We start from the raw sequence: 18,885 nt of genomic DNA on the forward strand, positions 1-18,885 counted from the left end.
TTTTAGCTAAGAAAACAGGACCAGTTTTGGGAGGCGATGGTCTGACATCCGAACAATGTGATCAGTCCATCAAAGTTGCTGATGGATGATCATTGTCTCGATATTGGTGGTCTTTACCTCTTCCAGAAAATTAATATTAATGCACCGGTCTTCCCATTTGATCTTCAAGATCTTGCAGAGGCAGCATTGGTGATACCTCTCAAGGACTTTCAAGTGATGTCTGTAGGTTGTCCAGGTTTCAGATACAAACAATAGTGTCAGGAGAATGACAGTTTGATAGACAAGAAGCTTGGTGTCTGTTCAGATGTTACGATCTTTAAAAATCCTGTGCTATAAATGACCAAAGACTGCACTGACACAGCTTAGATGATGTTGGATTTCTACATCATCAATATCTGCTTTGGATGAAAGATAACTTCCCAGGCAGATTAAATGATTGAGATTCTCTAGTGCCTCTCTATTGATTTTAATAGATGGAGTGGATGGTACCTCATGTAGAGATGGCTGATGGAGCATGTTGGTCTTCTTGATGTAGAGGGTGAGACCAAGACATACATAAGCATCATGCAAGATAGTTTGAAGATCTTTCTCAGAATGGGCAAAAACTGCATTGTTATCAGCATACTGAAGTTCCACAATTGATGTGGTGGAAATCTTTCTCTTAGCTTTTGGCCTGCTAAGCCTGAACAACTTTCCATCCATTCTATAGATGATTTCTATGCCAACTAGGAGCTTCCCAGAAATTAGGTAAAAAATGACAGCAATAAAGACTGTGAACATGGTTGGGGTGATGATACAGCCCTGTTTAATGCCTGTTTGTACTTTGAATTTTATCAGGATACACACACATGGCAATGGCACATCTCATTGACAGAGTGCTGTCTGATGGATGCCTCCATACAAAACATATATTTGAAAGGAAAATAGAAGGAGGAATAGAATTAAGTGTCTTGCCTTTCTTCATATTTCTGTGTTATTCACATACACAAGTATTTTGCAACTCCAAGATATTCACTGCTCTAGAATGGGATCATAGGGTTCCTAGCCTGCTAAGTCTAAGTCTATTGTGCATTTTAATCAGTTATATAATTTATTTATCTGTTAGCTTACATAGATTTTTTTTAAAAAAGCAATGGTGATTTAGGCATTCTCTGGTTCTACAATCTTTGATCTTCACTACCAGAACTCCACAAGCTTCAGAGGGGAAGCCGAGTTAGTCTGTAACAGGAGAAACTGAAAAAACAACAAATAGCCTAGTAGCACCTTAAAGACTAACAAAACATGTAGATGGTATCATGAGCTTTCGTGGGCTCAACCCACGAAGCTGTCATCTGAAGAAGTGGGTTGTGCTCATGAAAGCTCATGATATCATATACACAGGGGCGGCCCGTGACTGTAGTCCAACTCGACTATCGCCTAGAGCGCCACCTTCAACGGGGCACCCAATGACGACATCACTCCATTGACGGCCGTGCAGGCGCCGATCACACGTTCTGCTTGGGGCACCAGCTGCCACAGCCCGCCTTGGGCCACTCTTGCATCTGCATGTTTTGTTAGTCTTTAAGGTGCTGCTAGACTATTCGTTGTTTTATAAGAACTCCACATGAAATTCACTCCTATATTTATCATTCAAGAAATGCTTCCAGGTCACACAGTTCAGCTTTGGATTTCTTTTTCCAAAACCTAGGTGTGTTTGGATGATGGAGTTTTAATTTCTCTCTCTATAGACACAAGGGACAGAATTATGTACTTTAGACCTAAACCTGAACTTTCTCAAAGGTTTATTTGGCTCTGAGGTTAATGATCCTGGCCGACCTATATCTAACTCCAGTATATTCTGAGGCATTTTATAGACTAACAGATTTATTGGCCCATAAGCTTTCATGGGCAAAGACCCACTTCGTCAGATGCATGTAGTAGACATTCCAGAGACAGGGAGAAACATACAGGCATATGAAAAGAGTACCAATCAAGAGCTAAGACTAGAGATAACAAGGTCAATTCAGTCAGGGAGGATGAGGCCCACTTCCAGCAGCTGATGTGGAGGTGTGAACACCAAGAGAGGAGAAACTGCTTTTGTAGTTGGCTAGCCATTCACAGTCTTTCTTTAATCCTAAACTGATAGGCTGTGTCTACATTGGCACCCCTTTCCGGAAAAGGGATGCTAATGTAGCACTTTGGAATAGGCAAATCCGCGGGGGATTTAAATATCCCCCGCGGTATTTGCATTAACATGGCTGCCGCTTTTTTCCGGCTTGGAGATAAGCCGGAGAAAAGCGCCAGTCTAGACGTGATTCTCCAGAAAATAAAGCCTTTTCAAGTACTTGAAAGTACTTGAAAGTAGGAATAAGAGATCCTCCAGAAAAGGCTTTATTTTCTGGAGAATCACGTCTAGACTGGCGCTTTTCTCCGGCTTATCTCCAAGCCGGAAAAAAGCGGCAGCCATGTTAATGCAAATACCGCGGGGGATATTTAAATCCCCCGCGGATTTGCCTATTCCAAAGTGCTACATTAGCATCCCTTTTCCGAAAGGGAAGCCAGTGTAGACACAGCCATAGTGTCAAATTTGCAAATTAATTAGAGGGGCATTGCCGGCACATGATGGTATATATTACATTGGTAGATGTGCAGGTGAATGAGCCCATGATGGTGTGGCTGATGTGGTTAGGCCCTGTGATGGTGTTGCTGGTATAGATATGTGGGCAGAGTTGGCACCAAGGTTTGTTGCAGGGATTGGTTCCTGAGTTAGAGTTACTGTGGTGTGGTGTATAGTTGCTGATGAGAATAATGGTTTATGCAGATTCAGACTAACATGGCTACCCTTCTGATACTTGTCAGTATATTCGGACTCATTCATCTACAAACTTACTGAAGACATGTGATGGGAGTCATTATAAAATCTTATAAAGCTTTGCCGTGAGGGACTTTAGTAGAGTTTATAGAATGTTAGTGAATACGATGCATGGAAAAATTGAGATGCTGAAACGGATGTGTGTCCTTATTGTCCTTATCATGGCACTTTATAGAACCGCCTTTATTTTTCCTGCTGTATGTTTTTTTCATGCCCATAGCCTGGCTCAAGGGTCCTTTCATTGGGGAGACACTCTGTTTTAAGCAATCCAGTTTCTTTGTAAGTTTATGGTAATTTTTAAAAAAATATAACTGAGGTCACCTATTAATTTCCTGTGGGCCACAGAGCACACTTCAATGTTGGTGGTGTTTATCTGATATTATCTTTGGTCACAGCCATATCAGTGACTTGTTGAGAGACTTCTTCAGTAGCAGATCACCTGAGCTATTCCTTTCCAATTTTAGCACATAAGCTTTTTTATTTAAAATCTCTTGGTGCATTCCAGACTAGTTTTAACTTTTTGGGAGCATTGGGTTGGAAGCTAAGAACTATTGAAATCTAATCCTGTCTCTATCCCAAAATCACAGTGAGTCAATATAAATCCTTTAACTTCTGTTTCAGGTTTTCCCATCTCTAAAGTGGGACAATAATATTTATTCATATACCTCAAAGGGTAAATGTTATAAACATCCATTAGTAAATATTGGTAATGCATTTTAGAGATTCTCTGCTGAATGCCCTACAATTATGAGATTTCATGCACAAACAATCATGACACTATAATCTTACAGTAAATTGGCATTTGCTTGTGCAAATTGGAGTAATTAGGCACCCAACTACTGACGTGTTAAGGAATTACCTGGTTTCCATGGATAATGTGGCTATTTGTGTGCTCACAAGGCAGATTTTGACACATAACCTAGTTTTTACAGATGAACAAATCTTGCAGCCCTCCTTGCCCTGTAATGCTGCAGGATCTTAAGAAACCTGCTAAGTAAGAGTGAAGTATCAGCTAGAAGTTGCAGTGTTTCTATTTCTTGGGCACTGCACAAAGCCCTATTAGCCCATCAGGACTCTTGGGGGCTTCCAAGACTTGGCAGTATGTTTCACATACTTCTGCCTCTGGGGAGAGGATGAGAAAACTAACCACTTGTGACAGATTTTAAGTCATCTTGATTAGTACACTAATAGAAGATGCTAATGATGGACGTGGTATAAGAATGTATTTAGAATATTCTATGGCTTATTTTGTTAAAGATTTTCTTTGAGCCCAGGCGAGGCCTATTAAGCTTAGGTTTACACTTGAGTCAAAATGTTCATAATTGTCTATCTAAATATAGATTATTAAAACTACATATATATATGCAGTGTATGCCTCTCTAAATCAAGCCTCTTCTTTAGATGCCTATATATGTGTTCAGTCATCTAACTTAAGCGACTTTTTAGAATTTTTGGTCTTTCATTTTTAATTTGGAATCATGTGTATGTCAAATGTGACTTTGGCAAATTCTCTTGGAAACATCATTTTTGATTTGCCAATGCTATTGCAACACAAATGGGAACACAGCTTTATTAGGCACTGCAACCAGTGCAGACTTGCTTTGATGCCTATTCTTTTTACCCTCTTCTTCCAAAACTTGGCACAGAAATAAACAGACTTTGTGTCTGTTCTAAGATACAGTATTGATTTATGAGTGGTGTTATTATCTTTCTTCCTTTATAATACATTTTTAAAAGCCTGTATATGACTTTACCTTGGTTTCACTGCTGCTTATGGGCAATCCTCTGGGTATAGCTTCTTACTTTTTATAGTAAGACCTGATTTTGGAAAAAAAACTGGTTCATAAAAAGAATTAAAAACTCATCAGCAAGCATTGAGGAGAGAAGTTTGATTACTGATTACTTGTGATGCTTACGCTTCTTTTGTTGGCCTCACAGTTCTGACTCATAAGTTAAATCAATTAGACATTTAGAGATGCCATTTAAATGTCAAAAGGACTAGTCAGTTAAGGAAAGTCTAGTGTATCTTGAGGTTAACTTAAATAGTGTTGACTGGCATGAGAGGTTTCCATAATTATTTGATAAGTATTTTCACCATTTATATGGCCAACTGTTGATATTCATAACATAAAAACAGATTATTTAGCTCAAACCTCACCCCCCCCCCCGTAATCAGTCTATCAAACAGTCTATCAAATGTCTCATTCAGCTTCTAGTCATTAAACTGTCTTTTTTTTTCCTGTGAAGACATTTGGGATGACTCAATTTCTCTAATCTTGTAGCATTCCTTCTGTCTTTAGAGGGAATTTGTAATTGTTGAATTATTCTTGGCCATCCTTCATTCGGAATTTATGTTGTAATTTCAGCAAAAGGCAGACCTTGTACAGCAGTTTTCATCTTTTTCAAGGCTGCTTCTATTTCTTGAAATGCTGGAGGGTTTCCAATTATTCCTTCTGGTCTCTTTGGATGTGAATTGTAACAGATCATCCGAGAGTCATGGTTCAACATTGTTAAGCTTATCAATATAAATATAATGTTAAACCTTTTTTAGATAATTGGGGCTATGTGTGAAAATGTGACCGATTTATGCATAAATTGGTCCTACACTTGTCTTTTTTTCCCTTTGCCAGAAAGAATTATATCATATGTGGGTTTCAGACTATTCCTTATCAGAGCTTCTATACCTGTTAACTGTTGGTTAGATTGTTGTAATACCTTGCAATAACTGCTTAACCTGATGTCAGTCAGCTATGAAAACAAAATTAATTAAAGCAAACTGAGTTCTCATCGTAGGAGTTTTAAGGTAAACAAGGGGTTGATACACCAGACATAACAATGAAGTTTATTGAAACAGTCTTTATCATCTTCAAAATCCAAGAAAATTAAAAATGAGGGTTGGTTCATACAGAGAACACTGAGCCTGTCTTAACTCTCTGCCCCAGTCTGTCTATGCTTACAACTATGTGTTTTGCCCACCCAGCCACTTGCAACTGGAAAGCCAATTTCAGATGCTTCATTTGTGTAAAATGTGGCCCAACTGGAATGTGTTCCATGCCCAGGAAGGATTGTCATAGTATTTTTCAAAGTAGTTTATCTATTTCCCTGTATTTATTGTGTTCATAGGAGGGTAGCTTGTAGCCTATCAGTATGATGAAGTGAAGTTTAAAATTACATTGGGACTGTGGTTAAGGACCATCATGTAGGTCCAGGGAGAGGTCTTATCCAGCCTGTTCAGACCTGACTCAACCAAGGCAATCCATTATTCATGTTGACCGAAGTAGCTAATCAGGAGAGCTTGTTTAGGCACAGTGTTCTGTTTCAGTCATAAAGTTAGCATGCTGTGTTGGTGGATGGCCAGCAGAAAGGAATTTTGCAATCTTGGCTACAATGAATGGATTGGCCTCAGAAAGGACTCAGCATGCACAAGAAGGCACAATGAGTAAAGTGAATAAAGGAAGTGGTGAATGATGCACTGTAAAATACTACAAACTAAGCACTGTAAAATCCCTAAAATGATCATCAGTGATATTGACAAGTGGTCGAAACAGAAGTCTAGTATAAGAATGGTGGATACCATTATACAAATGTATCTTTTCCTTCACCATTTTAAATATGTAGTATGTGGTTTAGATGCATCAAATGCGGTATAGTAGACAACAACAAATATTAGCGAAGGAGAGGTCCTCCAATAGCTACACTAAATCCTAAAAATGCCACTTAAAATACAGGCAGTGGTATTTTGTAGCTTAATGTTCTCAACAACTGCATCTTACAACAGGCTTGCTTCGGTGTTTTGGTCCCTTGTTATAGAAAAGGTAGTATTTTTAACAAAGGTAGATCTGAAATACAAAAGTTTTAGATTTCAAACCCAATTCTAAGGCTTAGGAATATTTGGTACTAAAGTTTTGATTTAATCAGCTGTAGATTAGCATAAGCTTTTTTCAGGTTCCTGGTTCTGATTCTAAATCCCCTTGTCTTCCAATGCATTTGATATGGGGAATGGAAAATGTCAGGCTGATCTTGAGTTTTATTTTGGATCCCTTTCCAGAAAGTCCTAAATTGACCGTGTCCCCAGACTATTGTTCTTTTAGATAATTTTAATAAGAAAATCATATATTTTAATATGTGATGTATATCATTACCTGTGTTGATGTATATCATTACCTGTTCCCTAATAGTTGTCTATTTATGACAAAGACAGATAATAGTTTTGAAGCAAGATTACAACTGCAAGTATTCTCTTGAATTCATTAAAATGTCAGTCCCCAATCTGTAAATGTTTAAACACTTGTGTAGTTTTACATGTGTGAGTAGTTCTCTTCTTAAGTGATTTCAAGATCAAGACCAGACTTTGTTTTGTGATTTTTGCTTACATCACAGCTTTTGGCCTTGCATTTGGAGGTGAGATTTTGGTCCAGAGTGAGAATTTGGTCCATATTGTCTAGGAAAATTACAGAATGTTGGGGTGTACAAAAAATCCAAATACAAAAATAAAACATACTAAAAATAATGCAGATTTTAAATCTATTGGAAAAATATGTAGATGCTAATATACAAAGTAGTTTTGTTATCTGATCATTTTGATGTAGAAAACTCATTTCTGTTTACTTTTCTTTACAGTAGTAAAATGCAGCTGTTGAAAAAACAAGTTGGCTTCTTCTGTAATTGTGAGGTGCAGTGGGACCTTTGCCTATTGGCACTACAGCAATGTATAGGCTCCCACTGAAAATGAATTTGGTGGTTTGCAGCAATCCAGAGCAGCAATGTGGATGGGTTATTAGGAGTGATACCTTGCTTCAGGTGCAAATATGATGATCATATATCATCCCTTGGACATATCTCTAGCAGTCACTGAAGAGCCCAGACAGAGATAATCAGCTTTCAAAGGCACTGGTGGTCCTGTAAGGGTTGAAGAGTAAGGCCGGAGTCTCACTGGTCCCACTGTAGCTTTGCATAGGAAAGGAATCAAAGAGAAACAGGAAAACAGGAAACCTTCTGATTTACCTCATTTGCCATAATTCTTGGAGCTGCTATCTTCTTCATGTTCCTTATCACATTGACCCCAGGTGAGAGAATCAAATTAAGATTGTCCCATATTTTCCTCAGCAATAGAAAGCTGGTGTCTGTCTTTAATTTGCACCATTGTTGGGCCCAGTGTCATGGGTTGTATGGGGAAGTATCAGTTCTTGTAAGAGAAACTCTTCTTGGGTAGCAAGTTAGACTCAACGGGGCTAGAAGACCTTGAGAAAATCTACTAGCTTTTGCTACTCACTGTTTATCCCTTTCTGCTCCCATTGCTGTAGCTTAGCTCCATGAGACCCTGAGTCTGTGTCCAACCCATCTGTAAATAGATTAGCACTTCACTAAATGGTGGGACTGAGCACTTGATGGCTTGATTTTTCTGCAATGCCCTGTGGGAAATTTGTCATCACCAGCACTGGCTCCGTCTATTATTTGCTTCTGTACTAACCTCATTTATCTATACTCATTCATCAATGCAAATTAGTGTGGTTCTGTTGTGCATAGTTTCTTCAGTTCTCTTGTATTTACAGCATATTAAAATATGTCTTTATGAACACTTCTGGTTTGGGCTTAAAGAATGTAAAGCAGATGTGAAAAGGGCTACCCCAGATAACCCTTTTATGAGACCCACTCTATTAGAAGTAGATGCTCAGGGCTCCATATAACTTAATTATAAAGCATCAAAATATGAAGTGACAAAAGTGACTAATGAAAGAATGAAATAATGTATTGAAGTTTATTTTATGAAAATGGAATGTTTTCTCCCCTCTGGGTAAACAGCCCAGCATTTATATTTTAGTAAAATAATGAAAAACAAAAGCTGTTAGCTGAAGTTCTAAATCAGAAGGTATTGTGCAAGCAAGTATGATAGGGTCAGAATATTCATTCAGTACAGCCATATGATTTGCTAAATACCTTGAGTGAGTTATAAATGACAATATTTCTTTTGCTCAAAACCCTATTCTACTGTATTTCATATAATGGCTTTCCTACCCAAAATTGACTGTTGCCTTCTCTGAGCCATCTGCCCTCTGTACATTGACAGTACTGCTAGACTTAAGCAATATGCTAATAGAGGAAGGAGGGTGGTCTTGTGCTTAAAACACAGGACTGGCATTCAAGATACTCGGGTTCTATTTCTAGTCTGGGCATAGACTCCCCTGTATGACCTTGATGAAGCTATTTACTTTGTGCCTCACTTTGCACATCCAATATAATGTATGTAACAATTCTTGGCTACCCCATGGAGATAGAGAGAAGCTTACGCAATTAATGTTTGTAAGGTACTCTGAGATCCTGGGAGGGAAGGCGAAGTGGAAGGGCTACTTGTGATTCTTAGAATGTGATTCTCAACCAAATAATCTAAGAATGATCTGAGTATATAGAAGGACTAAAGTCTTCTTGGCCAAAGCAACCGAACAGCTAATCTCAAAATACATACCCAGCTGACAATTTTCTAAACAAATGATATGTCAGTGAAATGACATCTGATGGGGTTTGGTAAACTCTCTTACTTTCAGCAACATCTTTCAGTTGTTGACGAGCACTTTTAGACATAGTTTGAAATTGTCTGTGGGTTATAACTATTCAAGGTCTATTTTGCCTCATTATTTAACCCACATCACAATTAATATATAGTAAGGGAATTCAAATAATGCATGACAATATATGAGAAGTAAGTCACTATTTTCTCCATAATCCATGTGTGGAATTTTAGTATTAACAATCAGATATCAATAGAAAGGGTGACGTATATGCTTCCTTAAAACACACATTTTGTGGAATGAAGTCTCTGCGGTGTATTAAGAGCTATCAAAGAATTTACATCAGTGTTTTAGCATTGTTACCAGGCATTATCCATCAAGCCATGACTTCAACTACCTAAGTCCTCTTTCTTCCCATGTATACTCAGGTTGCCTCCATTATTGTTCCAAATGTATCTTTTGTTGATACATATATCATAGGAAAATTACCATGAAGGCTCTTCTGCCTAAAGAATACATAAAGAAATGATGCAAGCTAAAAAATAAACAGTACTCATGTACAATCAACAGTTTAGAAAGCAAGATCCAGCACTCCTATACAGTAATTTCACTCGTATCATGCTTACTTAGCATTGCAAGAAACATTGTTATTGTTAAAGAGTTTGATATGAGAATAATGACATGCTAAAAGTTGAACATTAAAATATTTCATCCAGATTCTGTGGCATCCATTACTCCTACAGATTTGATGCAGATTTGATGCCACTTTATGGACTTAGAGTGATGACTTATGCACTTTGACAGATAAAACATGGAATTTAACACATAAGAAGAAATCTAGACAGCTTGATAGTGTGTTACTTGACTCCATTGACTGTAGCATGAGACTCAGTTGTCTTCATAAGCAGAAATTAGTTACAAGTTTCAAGATGTAAGTTTAATTTATTTCCATTTTATTTATTTCTAATCTGCTTGAAATACATTTTACACAATAAATGGTCAAAGTTGGAACTCTATGAAAACTCTGCTCAAGAAATTTTCCAAAGTGTCAGTGTTTGATAACTAAAATATAAAATATAATAGTTACATTGGCAGTTCTTTCTGGGCATATGAACATGGACTTTTAACATTTGGGTAATTCTGCTGTTTGTAGACATAAAAATAAATGGCCCTAAAATTAGTTTAGGGTTGTAGATTTAGTATAGTGAACTAGTTACAGCTACAAAAATAAATCAGGAGAAAAATATTTCTGGCATCACATCTGCCAGATACATCAAGGAACAGATATTTTACATGTCTGTTCCATGTGATTCAGGAAACATGCACTCTCCTATGCTAGACTAGTCAGGTGGGCTCACAAAATTTATATCCTTGGTTCTCCATTTTCTCACGTCTTACTTTATGGCCCACAGCCATATGATTTTTGGCTGAGATATTATCAGCTGTTGCAAACTAAACTGTCTCCAGGATGGTTAGCATTTGAACCCTTCAAGTGAAAATGAAGGAAGCATTTTTGGTGAATTGTTAATTATCACTCTTCTTTCTGAGCCAGTAATTAACAAATGTTCTGTCATGGTATTTTTAATCAATGCTATGTTGTGAGTACTATCTTTCAGGTAATATATAAAATCAGAGTTCCTGACCATTTAAAGATTTCATGGCATGTTTTTGCTTGAGGAGAGAATATATTCTGAGCATTTTAACCACCATCTAATAATTTGCATCATTATGTTGTGCCTGCCTAACATTTCCCCAGTAATTTCAGCTGCATATGGTATTCTTCACTTCCTATCTTAAACACTACCTGCTGAGTGAAGTTCCTTGGATATATCCACCAATCCTTCTACCATTGTGGGTTGAAGAGATTTCTGGCCATAGTGTTATCATGGGAGTAAAAATTCATACCGTGGAGAATACATTGTCAAATTTAGAACTAGAATACTACTCTCAATCCATAGCAGTTCGCCCACTGATGTTAATCAGAAGTTTGCAGAAAGATCAAGGCTAGAATCACGTAGCTTTTATGCAGTAAATACACTTTTAGTTATTAGCATATTTAAGTACTGATTGTCACTTTTGGTATCACACAAAGGCGAGGCTATGTCTAGACTGCAAGCTGCTTTCGGAAGAAGCTTTTCCAGAACAGATCTTCTGGAAAAAATTTTTTGAAAGAGAGCATCACACAGCAAAAGTGCAACAAAAAAGCCATCTGCTTTTTTGAAAGATAGTGTCCACATTCATTGGATGCTAGCTTTCATTTCAGTTGTGATCACTGTGGACTGAGTGACCACCAGGGCACCTGTACTTTTTCCTGGAGGCCTCTTCTGTTGAAAAAACACTCTCTTCTGTGTCCACACACACTTTTTTCTGAAAAACTCTGCAGTGTAGACATATGCTCAGTGAGTAAAAGACCCTCACTGTTCTTGCTTTTTGTTTTTCTTCCTTCTCCATCCTGTCTCTGTTTCCTGCAGGCTTTATGCTTGACCCTGCTGCTGTATACAGTCCATAACGTATTTAAAATGTTTGTGAATCCTTCAGGATTAAATGCTCCATGGAAATTTAAGATAACATTTTAGGAGCAGATGAGTTGCCATAACGGAAAAGACAGTTAGCCCATCAAGTCTTGTATACCAATTTATTAATAAAGGATATCTCATTCTTCAGTGTGTAAAATGCCCCCATATTGCACCTAGTCAAATTTATGATGGTATACATGGGTGGGGGTTACATAACCAGTCCATGTGAAAATACACCCATGTGTAAGAGGAGATCACTTGCTCATGAGTCCATCAATTTGCATGGGGAATTATAGATATTTTTTGCCAGAGCACTACTATCAACATGTTCAAGATGAATGTTACTTGCCATTATCTATCATGCTGTCCTGTCGACATACCGTTATGCCAACTGAAGTTTATTACAATCCTCCATAGTTTTTTACAATCCAAAGTAATGTGTTTGATCAGCTTGCTCTCTATTTCTCTTCCCAGGGGGGAAATTCAGCCCTGTAAAGAGGACCGATGTGAGGCCTACATGCCACTTAAGCCCTAAATAAATTGTAATGGAGCAACTTATTTGCATCTCTGCAGCACTTATTTTGAAGATTTAAGTGGGTCTTGTGCTGGCTCCTATGCATTGTGAATATTACCATAAGGGAATGTGTGCACTAAAAACTATTACGTTGAATTCCAGACACTGCAGCATTTACAGTGGTTTATGTCCACACTATTCTGCTTCAGTTAGTGGTGTGCTTCCTCATCAGGAGCACTTCCTCTGACCCAAGAGGGGCAGTGTGGGAAATTGAGAGTCCAGCCTCTCCACTCAGCTCCCTATCCAGATCCTAGATGCCCCACGAGCACTTGGCCCCTCACTGGCTGTTCTCCACTTCCCAGCTCTCTATTTCCTGCTCTCTGCTGGGAACCCAGCTGCTCAACCTCTTGAGTTCTCTGCTAGCCACCAGGAGCACAGCAGCCTCTGGGACTCTTACCTCCCTGCTGAGAGGGGGAGCATCCACCAGAAATCTTGCCTCCCTGCCAAAAGAGTAGGGAAAACTCCATGGTCTTGGGTGGACCTGGGACCCTGGAGCAGCCTGGGTCTGAGTTGGGAGTGGGGGACCTGAAGCACAGGAAAGCAGGGGGAGGAGAAGAGGGGAGGGGAGAGATGGGCAGTCTGTGGGAAAGGGAAGTATGGGCATTGAGCAGCAGTCCACCTGGGAGACTAGAGGACTTTCTTGTCAATTTGGAAGGAGGGAGGGAGGGAGGGAAGGAGGGAGGAAGGAATGGAGAGAGAGAGAGAGAGAGAGAAAAGTAAGTAAGTAGCAGGGGGAGTTACTATATAGGTGAAGTCAGGCACTTACAACAGTGGGAGCAAGGCTGTAGTATATAAGATGACCAAATTAGGTTGAGAAAAGCTGTCTTACTTCAACCTGTGTAATGTAGATCAGGACTAAGTGAATGGTAAATAGCATAGGGTCAATCCTGTGGCCATAGCTGTACATGCCAGCCCTTAGAGTCATGTGGAAACCCAATGATATCAATGGAACTCCACAAAGGACTAAGAATACAGATCTCTGTAGATCTGTTTGAGGATGGGGCCCATATGCCATCAAATTTAAGTAGTGTGACTGTACGGATGGTCTGCTGTAAACTCTTCCTAAACTATTAGAAGTTGAAATTTGTGCCATATGTAGTGAGAGAGATGATTTCCTCCAGATTTGCAGTAATGCCTGAGATTTTACCTTTAACTTCAAGGTTGTAAAATATCAGTGGTCTCTGCACAGATGGTCTACTAGAACTGTTAAACATTTTTGTTGACTTGATAGAACTGTTTAATTTACAAGGACAAACATTAATTTTTAAAATAATAATGTATTTACTCTGACTCTATCAGGATTTCTGAACAGTGTGTGAATTTTTCGGGTATCCCAATGGTTGCCAAATTGTTGGATATTTTAACTAATTCCCTCCTTTCTTTCTCCCCACATCCTTAGCTTCCACCTCCTCTCCCCCTCCCCCCCCCCCCATAATAATAATGCTTACATTTTTCTTTCTAAATACATAGGCCAAATTCTGCTTACCTTGAATTTAGGATGAGTGAAGTGAGACAATACATAGTATACAGTAGTAGGAATTTAATATATGTAAGTAATACTGAATTTATAATCAGCTCTATATTTGTTACAGAGAACAGTAACAAATTAGAGTACCGGAACATGCAAAATCTTATGGTATTCCATTATTCGTAATTAAGAGGTAAGTGTATAGCTTTTTAAAATTTATACTGGCGATACCTTGCCACTAATTTGGTTACAAATGTGTAAAATATATGAAAAATACAAATAAGTATGTGTGTCTGTTCACTCTGCTAGTTTAATAGGAAAGACTTTCATTCAGTTTAGTTTTCTTGTGTAACTACTTATATTGTTATTGTAATAAGCTTAGATCTGTTTGAAAGATATGTGTCCTTTAATATGGAAAGCACATTTTTTAGAAAAGTTAATACAAATATATTGACTGAAAGGAAAAAAAGTACTGATCATGGTAAAAAAGTGGTAATGCATTATGTACCTACAAGTTCTCAAGATCGTTTTGTCTGAAATGTGATTTATCAACTGTTGCAAAGATCAGTCAGATCAGTGATTCCCAACCTTTTTGAGCATATGGTCCCATTTTCAATCTATTAAAATTTCACAAACCTCCCCTCCCAGAGGGAGGAAAAAAAGAAAAGGAAAAAGAATAGGAAGTGGTGGGCCTGATCCTTATTTTTAAACTTTCCATGAATCCCCTGCAGTATCATTGTGGAACACCAGGGGTCTGCAGACCACAGGTTGGGAACCACTGAGTCAGATTCTTGCAAGAAGATGAGAAAAAGTAGAGACTAAATTATTTATATTTTGCAAATGCTAGCATTTTCTCTCTCCCAGCTCCTGTCCTCCACTTTCTGGCTCTCTATTTCCTGCTCTCTGATGGGAGCCCAGTTGCTCAACCTCTGAGTTCCCTGCTAGTCACGAAGAGCACAGCGGCCTCTGGGGCTCTTACCTCCCTGCTGGTAGGACTACCACCTGAACATCTTTCTTCAACAGGATTTAATGCTAACCACATGCCCCAAAGATAGCCAACTCTTGATTTCTAGAAGATAACACCAACACCAGCAAGTATTTTTCTATTCACAAAGCATAATAATGTAGTAAATGTACCTTTCATTTCAACAGAACTTCCTGAGATCTCAAAGCTCCGAAATAATTAAGCCAGGATTCAGAATTAGGGGCCAAAATTTAGTCTGAGCCATGAGTTAGTCTCCTAAATAAATTGTTGTTGTTCGTCCATCGTATTCGAAGAGGACCTTGACATCTAACGGGTTGTGGACTGTCCACGGTGTGTCCGCAAATGGCTGATAAGGCCGATACGGGCACGGAATGTTCTACCACATGTCAGGCAGACATGTGTGGGCACCACTGTTGCAGCTTTTGCAATTCTGGCTTTACGGAGTGCTCGCTTCTCTTGTGCTATGGTTGTCCTTCTGGCTTCAGATGTTTGACAGCCTTGGTAGATCAGCGTGTGCCATGTTGATCGGTCTTGTGCCAGGGTCTCCAAGGAGGTGGTGTCAATATCCAGGGACTTGAGAGAGGCTTTAAGCGTATCTTTGTATCGCTTCTTTTGTCCCCCGTGCGATCGCTTCCCTTGAAACAGCTCACCATAGAAGAGCTGTTTAGGGATGCGATGATCTGGCATCCTTGCAACATGGCCTGCCCAGCGTGTCTGAGCTTTCATCAGCAGGGTGTAAACTGACAGCAGACCTGCTCTAGAAAGGACTTCTGTGTCTGGCACCTTATCCTGCCACCGGATCCTCCGAAGTCTGCGGAGGCAAATCGTGTGGAAGTGGTTCAATTGCCTAGCGTGCCTCCTGTATACAGTCCAAGTCTCACTGGCATACATCAGGGTAGTTTACACTACTGCGGGATAGACTTTAAGCTTTGTAGCAAGGCTTATTCCATGGCGGTCCCACACTTTGGTCAGCAGTCTGCCGAATGCAGAGCTTGCCTTGGCGACTCTGCAGTTGACCTCGATGTCAATTGTCACTGAGCGGGAGAGGGTGCTGCCAAGATATGTAAATTGGTCCACTGCTTGCAGCTTTTGTCCCTTCACTGTGATGGTGGGCACTTGATGTTGAGCTTTCGGAGCTGGCTGGTGCATCACTTCAGTTTTCTTTGTGTTGATGAGAAGGCCGAAGTTGTCGCATGCTGCTGCGAATTTGTCCATGCTGGCTTGCATTTCCTGCTCTGATCCAGCATTCAGGGCGCAGTCATCAGCAAAAAGGAGATCTCGTAGCACAGTCTCCTTTATCCTGGTGACAGCCTGGAGTCTTTGCAGGTTGAACAGTTTCCCATCGGTCCTGTATCTCAGTCTGATTCCCAAGGAACTGTTCTGAAAGGCGTCTGACAGCATGGCTGAAAACATTATGCTGAACAGGTTCGGTGCCAGCACATACCCTTGCTTGACGCCGTTTGTGACGGGAAAGGCCTCTGAAGCTTCTCCATCATCCAGAACACGAGCTGTCATGCCGTCATGGAACTGACGTACCATCAAGATGAATCTGTCAGGGCACCCAAACTTCGACATGATGCGCCACAGACCTTCGCAACTGACAGTGTCAAAAGCCTTGGTGAGATCCACGAAGATGGTGTACAGTTCACGATTCTGCTCTTGACACTTCTCTTGGAGCTGTCGGGCTGCGAAGATCATATCCACCGTGCCATGCTCTTTGCAGAAACCGCACTGTGTCTCGGGTAATAAACCCTGTTCCAGGTGGTCAATCAGACGATTCAGCAACACTCGTGCAAGGATCTTACCTGCGATGGAAAGCAGTGATATTCCTCTATGATTATCGCAAACTTGTCGATTTCCTTTCCTCTTGTAGAGGTGTACGATGGACGCGTCTTTCAGTTCCTGAGGAATAGATCCTTGATTCCAGAAGGACTGGAACAGCTGAGTGAGTTTGTCGACAAGCACTGCACCACCACCCTTATAGACTTCCACTGGGATCGCATCAGATCCTGGGGCCCTGCCACTGAACAGCTGGCTGATGGCCTGTAAGGTTTCAGTCTCTGATGGTGAGACATCCAGGCTGTGGTTGATATCCGCCTGGGGCATACTAACAATCGCCTCGTTATTGATGGAAGATGGGCGGTTCAGTACGGATTGGAAGTGCTCAGCCCAACGCTGTAAAATCAGAGCCTTCTCAGTAATGAGAGTTGCACCATCTGAGTCCAGTAGAGGGGAACTCCCTGAGGGCTGAGGTCCATACAAGGATCTAAGGGCTTCGTAGAACCGTTTGGCATCGTTTCTATCAGAAAACTTCTGGATTTCATCTGCTTTGGCACTCAACCAGGAGTCCTGCATCTTGCGAAGCTTGCTCTGTACGATCCTGCGAATGTTGTTGAAGGCATTTTTCTTAGCTGTTGACGATGGGTCATTCTGATGAGCATGGTGAAGGCGATGCTTTTCAGCAAGTATGGCCTTGATCTCTTCATCGTTTTCATCAAACCAGTCCTGCTGTTTCCTGTGTGAGGGTCCAAGAACCTTTAGTGCAGAAGAGTGCACAATATCCCGGAAGCATTCCCAGTCCTTCTCAGCATTTTCCTCTAATTGCAGCTCTAAAAGTTGGTTGCCAAGATCTTCTGCTAGTAAAGCTGCTGTGTTGGGGTTCCTCAGTCTACCGACATTGATCTTTTTCATCACAGCTTTGTTTCCCTGCGGACGTCTCTTTGGCTTGATGTGAAAGCTTAATTTGGAGATGATAAGTCTGTGGTCAGTCCAACAGTCAGCACTTGGCATGGCCTTGGTCACCCTTACATACTGTCTGTCTTTCCTCCGCACAATGACATAATCAATGAGATGCCAGTGCTTAGAGCGTGGGTGCATCCAGGACATCTTTTTGCGAGTGGGCAGGCGGAAGATGGTATTGGTGATGATCAAATCATGAGCCACACATGTCTTCAGTAATAGTAGGCCATTGCTGTTACATTTACCGATTCCATTTTTTCCAATGACACCATCCCAGGCAGTGTGATCAGATCCTACTCTCGCATTGAAATCGCCAAGTAGAATCAGCCTGTCAGTGCTTTTCACGGATGAGAGTAGGGCATCGAGATCTTCATAAAACTTGTCCTTTACTTCATCCGGATTCGTCATTGTGGGCGCGTAAGCACTGATCAGTGTGGCTTGCTTTCCTCTCGGTAGTGGAAGATGCAGTGTCATGAGTCGGTCATTCACGCCCTTGGGAAGACTGGCAAGTTTGCGGACAAGATGATTCTTAACCGCAAAGCCAACTCCAGATTCACGACGTTCGTCACTGCTGCGTCCACGCCAGAAGAATGTGTAACCACCTCCTGTTTCCATGAGCTGACCTTCATTTGCTAGACGAGTTTCACAGAGTGCCGCAATATCGATGTTAAATCTTGTGAGCTCTCTGGCGACCAGGGCTGTTCTTCTTTCTGGTCGATCTGCTGAAGGGTGTCTTGAAGCGTGCGTACGTTCCATGTGCCAATAATGAGTGGTGTCACCTTTCATTTTGTTTGAAATTTTATTGTTCGACCGCATGAGATGGGATCCCCTCCAGCTGGCCAGGGTTCTGTGAAGCAAACAATGTTTAGGGCACCTTTTCTAGCCCCTTCCTCTTACTACGGAGGTGAGCAGTGCAATCCTAAAGAGGGCTGCTCAGTCACTCAGGTAGACGCCGAATCCAGCTGTTGCTTCAGCCAGCAAGAAGACGACCATTAGACCTGAGCCACTTGTGTGCAGGTGCGCGGCTACAACTCCCAGTGTATCCACACCTGCTGCTTCGTCGCTCGCCCATCGCTACAGGACTTTAAGGTTTACGGGAATTAGGGGATGTCGAGATGTCAAGACTTGCACATGAATTGGATTAAAGTGAGAGAGAGGTGCACATAGTCAGCCTCACTCTCTCTTCCCAGCCATGAGTTAGTCTCCTAAATAAATAGGTTCATTGTGAAAGTGTGCCATCCACAAA

General features: G+C 40.6%; 1 protein-coding gene across 1 annotated transcript; it reads right to left on the reverse strand.

Annotated features, from left to right (window-relative positions):
* Positions 1-5,200: 5,200 nt before the first annotated feature.
* On the reverse strand, positions 5,201-18,425 carry LOC149523734 (uncharacterized). Its single transcript, XM_089781616.1, is given in 5 exon segments — positions 5,201-5,366; positions 9,847-9,863; positions 14,895-14,984; positions 15,438-16,907; positions 17,613-18,425. Coding segments are annotated over 5 exon segments (2,556 nt in total).
* Between the last annotated feature and the right edge of the window lie 460 nt (positions 18,426-18,885).

This window comes from Pelodiscus sinensis, chromosome 12, assembly GCF_052426305.1.
Source record: "Pelodiscus sinensis isolate ZL-2025 chromosome 12, ASM5242630v1, whole genome shotgun sequence".
In the NCBI taxonomy this organism is placed as follows: domain Eukaryota; kingdom Metazoa; phylum Chordata; order Testudines; family Trionychidae; genus Pelodiscus; species Pelodiscus sinensis.